Raw genomic sequence first — 6,000 nt, 5'->3', positions numbered from 1 at the left:
AGTTTTTATTTTTTTATTTTTCGGTATATTACTGATGACGTTTACCTCACTGTCAACATTGTGTCTACTATTTCCAGTCCCGAAGCGAATATAAAATAGTTTAAGTCTCTCAGCCACATTTCAAAGAGATATTTTTTTTTTCGTTTTTCTGATTGTTTTAAACATTGTTTTCTTTCCAAATAGTCAATTATTAATTAACCAGTATCTTCATAAGATAATAAAAGCATTTTAAATCCTACACAATTTATTTTCAATCTGATATGACTGGCTAATAAACAATTTTAAGTTATCATAATTATTCTCATAATATTTGAAAACAAATATTTAAAAAAACACACACACTTATAAAGTTTTACATTATATAAGCTTTTTAGAAAAAGCAAGCACTATTCATATTTCAATTTGTTATTCATCAGTTTTGCATGCATTACCGATATACAACCTTTTCTTCATCCATGGCCCTTTTTCGCACCTTCAATTGTAATGGCCAAACGCGCTACAGTAACGTATTGTTATTATAATAATACATTTATTTATAGAATATCTATTAAGTTTATTAATAGTATATATAGACTGAAGAAAATAAAACCGGAAGGAATAAAAAATTTACTAAATCGTAAAAATATGACAACAACCTCAATTTTGAAGAATTATTCATCCAGAATAAAGCTCTAAAAATATGATATTATTATGTGTGGGGTTTCTGTGCACCACTGTAAACATTTATAAATAGAACCTTTCCACGGAAAAGGATATAGAAATCTGCCATATAAACCTCCGAATTTTATATATGACACAATCTCCCAGGGTTTCAAATCTTGGACATTTTTGTACGGGAACTAGCGGTGCTGGTTCTCGAACCCGGCTCTAAGAGCCACCACTCGTACGTGTGGTCGTGCATGGTACGAGATCTGTCTTCTCTTCTGTCTTTCCAGTGACTCTCAGAGTCACCATCGTACATGCGTATGTGGTCGCGTATGTTACGAAAACTATTTCACCAACTTTCTTTGTTTCTCCTTACCTTTTAATGATCTCTTACCTTCATTCCCCCTTTTTTCACCATATCCTTCTACACTCGCCTCTTGTATCTTTTCCTCCTCACCTTAACTCTGCTTTATCTCCCACTTTTCCCATCTTACCTTCCTACTATTCTTTCTTCCTCTTTCATCGATCTCCTCTTCTATCATATCTCTTTCACTCCTTCTTCTCCTCTTAAATCTTTACCCCCCTCTTCTATTCTCTCTCCCTCTTTCTATTTCATCATACCCCAACTTCCCTTCTCACCCTCTTCTATCTTCACAACCTCTCCCGTTTATCCTCCTTCCCCTCCTCTTTCAATTGACTTCAGTTCTTCCCTCTGTCCTGTCCTGCCATCTTCCCATCATCTATCTTCATCCCCCCTCCCTTCTTCCCCTCCTCTTTCATCTTACTCGAGCTCTTCCCTCTTTTCTGTCCTGCCTTCTTCCAATCATCTATCTTCACCCCTCTCCGTTACTCCAATTATTTCCTCTGTTCTATCCTGCCTTTTTCTATCTGAAAGTCACCCCTACTCTCTCTATCCTCCTCCCCTCTTACTCAAATTCTTCCCTCTGTTCTATCCTACCTTCCTCCGCTCTTCTATCTTCACCACTCTCCCTTCTATCCTCCCCCTCCTCTTTCATCTGGTCTATGATGCCTTCTTTCCCTCTTAATTTTATCCACACTTCTCTCCCTTTTCACCCATTTCTCTCATCCCTTCCCATCTCTGTCATCTTAACAAGTTCTTCTTCTCCTGTTTGTGATCACCCCTTCTGTCGAAGAGATGTTTTTTTCGCGTGCAATACACGCTAGTATATATAAATTGGACTACACTACAGTATGCTTTTGGGAAAATTGTATAATGGTTGAATGTAGCCTTTGGAGGAAAAAAACATTCGGAGCTCCTCGGCCATTATTTTCAAAAACTTATGTTGTTTTCGACAAAATGACCGAGGAGTTCCGAATGGGAAAAAAGATGGCGACTAGTCCAGGGATTTCTTGGGCTACAAATATCAAACCGATATTATCGGCGTCCTATTCCTCTTTCAACAAAAATATTTTACCAGAATTTAGCAATGCAATAATTTCTAGGTAGGGATATACTATGTTAGCAAAAATTTAGCATCATAGCATCCAAATTTGACATTGTTGTTTTGGTGACTTTCACTTTCCAAGCCTGAAATTGGTGGGTGGGGTAAAATTAATTATGACTATTATATTTACGATTCTTATAACTTCAGTAATTTTTGAGAATGTGCTCATATTAAAATGTATTTTAACGTTCATATACTATTCAATGAAAAATACTGCCTATAAATGAATTTTGTAAGGACACTGGATATATTTTTTTATGACAGTTTGTTTTTTTACTTCCTGATGCATCATCTTATCTACTTCATTATTTCATTTAAGCATGGAATGAAGTCACTAAAACTTTGATATTTCTATGAACGTGTATTAAGTGACAATAAAAAAATAAAGACACATCCTTGATGGACATCAATAGAATAAATCCTGCTATTTGAATTTCAGTAAAGCAGAGATCCTTACGCATGATGATGTATATGAACCATTCTACTCTTCCCTCGTTGCGCTGTCAGCCCACTATCTCAGTGCTTGTGCAGGGGAAGGTATGCATTGCAGTAGTTCTAAAAAATGGGAACTTTAGACAAAATAACTGTAGATAGCTCAAGTTTTGTGATTGTTATGATCCTGTCATCATAATATATGTAGGAAAACCAGAACTTATCTAGTAATTTCAACTAATGTTGTCACACTGTTTCAAATATCAAATTAAAGGAACAGTCAAAACACAAGTGTTTACAGTCAAAGGTAGTCTAAAATATTAGACGTGTTATAAGGGATTCTTCCAATCCCTAACGTCTAAACGGGAATGTGCAAAAAAACGGGGGTGTTTTAAAAATATTGAAATTGTTTTAAGTGAAGTATTTTATGGTTGAAATTGATCATAAAGAGTTATATTCATATTTTACCATGTAAGTGAAATGCTATTTTGCACTAAACAAGCATTTAATGCATTAAAACAAGTTGTTTACCTTTCCAATAAAACGAAAGTTGACTGACACAGAAAACTATTATGCGAAGGGGAACAACTCGATACAATCGTAATAACTCGGCCTCCTCCGACAAAGCTTCGAGATGGACCTCGTTATACAATCGTAACAACTCGGTCATGGCCGAAATGTTCCGAGCGATTTAAAACTGTGCCCTGAAGCCTTGCAGGTGCCCTTCATGTATATATCGTTATGTTTTGACAGAATGAAATGAAGAAAAGCCGTCAAACTCATAATTATAAGTTGGATATTTATTTTTTGTGTACGGAACTAATATAAAATAACATTATCTGGTAATATTTCTTGTTTTTATGATATTTTATAGACGCTATATGCTTTAACCCGGAATCCTGATCGGAACAACTACCCACTTTTGATACTAAACAATTTGTACGTGAAGGATTTGCCATATCAAAAATCTAAAAAAAATCCGTCAACATACAGTTATTTGGACTACAGTCAAAGGATGTAACAAATTCAAAGCGCAATTCCACGTGTTCTGAGTTGGATAATGATAATATGGAAACTTGTGGTTTCTGAAACAAAACAGTTATTCTAAAACCTTTAAACCTCTAGCACATGTATACGAGACAGGCCGACTTAGCCCATTAGCAGATACGCATCTGGCCGACCCTATCGACTACTGGATGTAAATGCATTGCCCGCATATTTCAATAGGGTCATTTCAATATTTCAATTTTGCATCTTTCTTTTTGTAAACAATATCCCGGATATTTATAAAAGTAAAGCTTAACCTGTTGGGTATTGATTTTCCCTTGAAAATATCATTTAGAAGGTGATTATTTATACTGCCAATCGCAGGTGTGATATCCCATTGTGACGTAATAAGACCACGAGGCTGAGTACTGGATGGAAAATCCCCCAAATTCATTGATGGTTAACCATTAACCCTTTAGCGCATGTATACGAGATAGGCCGACATAGCTCATTACCAGATGTATACGCATTTGGCCGACCGTATCCATTACTGGATGTAAACGCATGGCCCGCATATTTCAATAGGGTCATTTCAATATTTCAATTTTGCATCTTTCTTTTTGTAAACAATATCCCGGATGTTTATAAAATTAAAGTTTAACCTTTTGTGTATTGATTTTCCCTTGAAAATATCGTCTGCTAAATTGAGAAGGTGTTTATACTCCCAATCGCAGGTGTGATATCCCATTGTGACGTAATAAGACCACGAGCTAAGTACTGTATGGAATTTCCCCCAAATCATTGATGCGTAAATCATTAAATATATTACGTCAGTTCAGTTTACCATTAAAATCAATTGAGATTATATTTACTTAAAGGTAATATTTTGTTTATAAACAAAAGAAACATTTAGTAAAATTTTAATGAGAAAATGATGGGTAAATTTTCTGTGAAGCTTATATAATGTCCATCATAGTTTTGGCTGTAAAATAGGTCATGTGCAAGCGTTTTGTTTGATCTAGATCTTTTTATTCATACCGGAAAATCATTTATCGGCTTTCTTTTTTTGTAAACAATTTTATGAGGGGGTAATAAAGTTAAACAGACACCTTGGACTGGATCTCTCAGCTGGATGACACCGGATATTCCTGACATATTTCTGTGTATTAATACACAAGAACATAAATTGTCGGCTTTTTAATCCAGATGGGTCTTTTTTATGATAGGGGTAATAAAAATTAGATCGATCCCAGCATTTTATTACCCTTTGATTTAATGCAATTATGACATTTCAAAGAAATGTTACAAATCCATCTTGAAAATACATTCACAGCTGAAATAAAATAATTTAATATTTCATCATTGACACCATTTATTAGATAATTTAATTATTTATAAAAAATGAATTCACATAAAAAAGATTTGGACACAATTATTTGGAGTAACATTGATTTTAAGGTCATACTGCTGTATTCATTTTCTCATTTTCAAATATCCAGAAAGGTACCTATGCAGATAAGGACTGCTTATCAGTAAGATGGCTATTGACTGGGAGGTGTAATCTGGCCACTTGTCTATGTGCTAAAGGGTTAAATATATTACGTCAGTTCAATTTACCATTAAAATCGATAAAGATGATAATTATTTGAAAATAATATTTTGTTTACAAACAATATAAACAATAAGTAGCTGAGAAAATGATGAGTAAATTTTCTGTGGAGCTGATAGATGTTCAGCATGGTTCCGGCCGTAAAATAGGTCAGGTATTGAAACACATTTGTTCAAGCGTTTGGTAATCTAGATGCATTATTCATACCAGGAAAACATTTATCGGCTTTCTTTTTGTAAACAATTTTATGAGGTAATAAAGTTAAACAGACACCCTGGATTGGATCTCTCAGCTGGATGACACCGAATATTCCTGCCATATTTCTGTGTATTAATACACAAGAACATCAATTGTCGGCTTTTTAATCCAGATGGGTCTTTTTTATGATAGGGGTAATAAAAATTAGATCGATCCCAGCATTTTATTACCCTTTGATTTAATGCAATTATGACATTTCAAAGAAATGTTACAAATCCATCTTGAAAATACATTCACAGCTGAAATAAAATAATTTAATATTTCATCATTGACACCATTTATTAGATAATTTAATTATTTATAAAAAATGAATTCACATAAAAAAGATTTGGACACAATTATTTGGAGTAACATTGATTTTAAGGTCATACTGCTGTATTCATTTTCTCATTTTCAAATATCCAGAAAGGTACCTATGCAGATAAGGACTGCTTATCAGTAAGATGGCTATTGACTGGGAGGTGTAATCTGGCCACTTGTCTATGTGCTAAAGGGTTAAATATATTACGTCAGTTCAATTTACCATTAAAATCGATAAAGATGATAATTATTTGAAAATAATATTTTGTTTACAAACAATATAAACAATAAGTAGCTGAGAAA

The 6,000-nt window shown here is 33.9% G+C and overlaps 1 protein-coding gene across 2 annotated transcripts in view; it reads left to right on the top strand.

Moving 5' to 3' along the window:
- The first annotated feature begins 1,980 nt into the window (after positions 1 to 1,980).
- LOC128224029 (E3 ubiquitin-protein ligase UBR4-like) overlaps positions 1,981 to 6,000 on the top strand; it is a 124,872-nt gene continuing 120,852 nt past the window's right edge. For both annotated transcript variants that reach the window (XM_052933628.1, XM_052933627.1), the window contains exons 1-2: positions 1,981 to 2,109; positions 2,551 to 2,648. In XM_052933628.1, coding sequence (XP_052789588.1) covers positions 1,982 to 2,109; positions 2,551 to 2,648 — 226 coding nt within the window. In that variant the 5' untranslated portion in view covers position 1,981. The remainder of the gene's footprint in view (positions 2,110 to 2,550; positions 2,649 to 6,000) is intronic.

The sequence above is a fragment of the Mya arenaria genome, chromosome 17, assembly GCF_026914265.1.
Source record: "Mya arenaria isolate MELC-2E11 chromosome 17, ASM2691426v1".
Taxonomy (NCBI): domain Eukaryota; kingdom Metazoa; phylum Mollusca; class Bivalvia; order Myida; family Myidae; genus Mya; species Mya arenaria.
The sequence above is the reverse complement of the archived record's forward strand: the minus strand, read 5'-3'. Positions and strand labels throughout refer to the sequence as shown.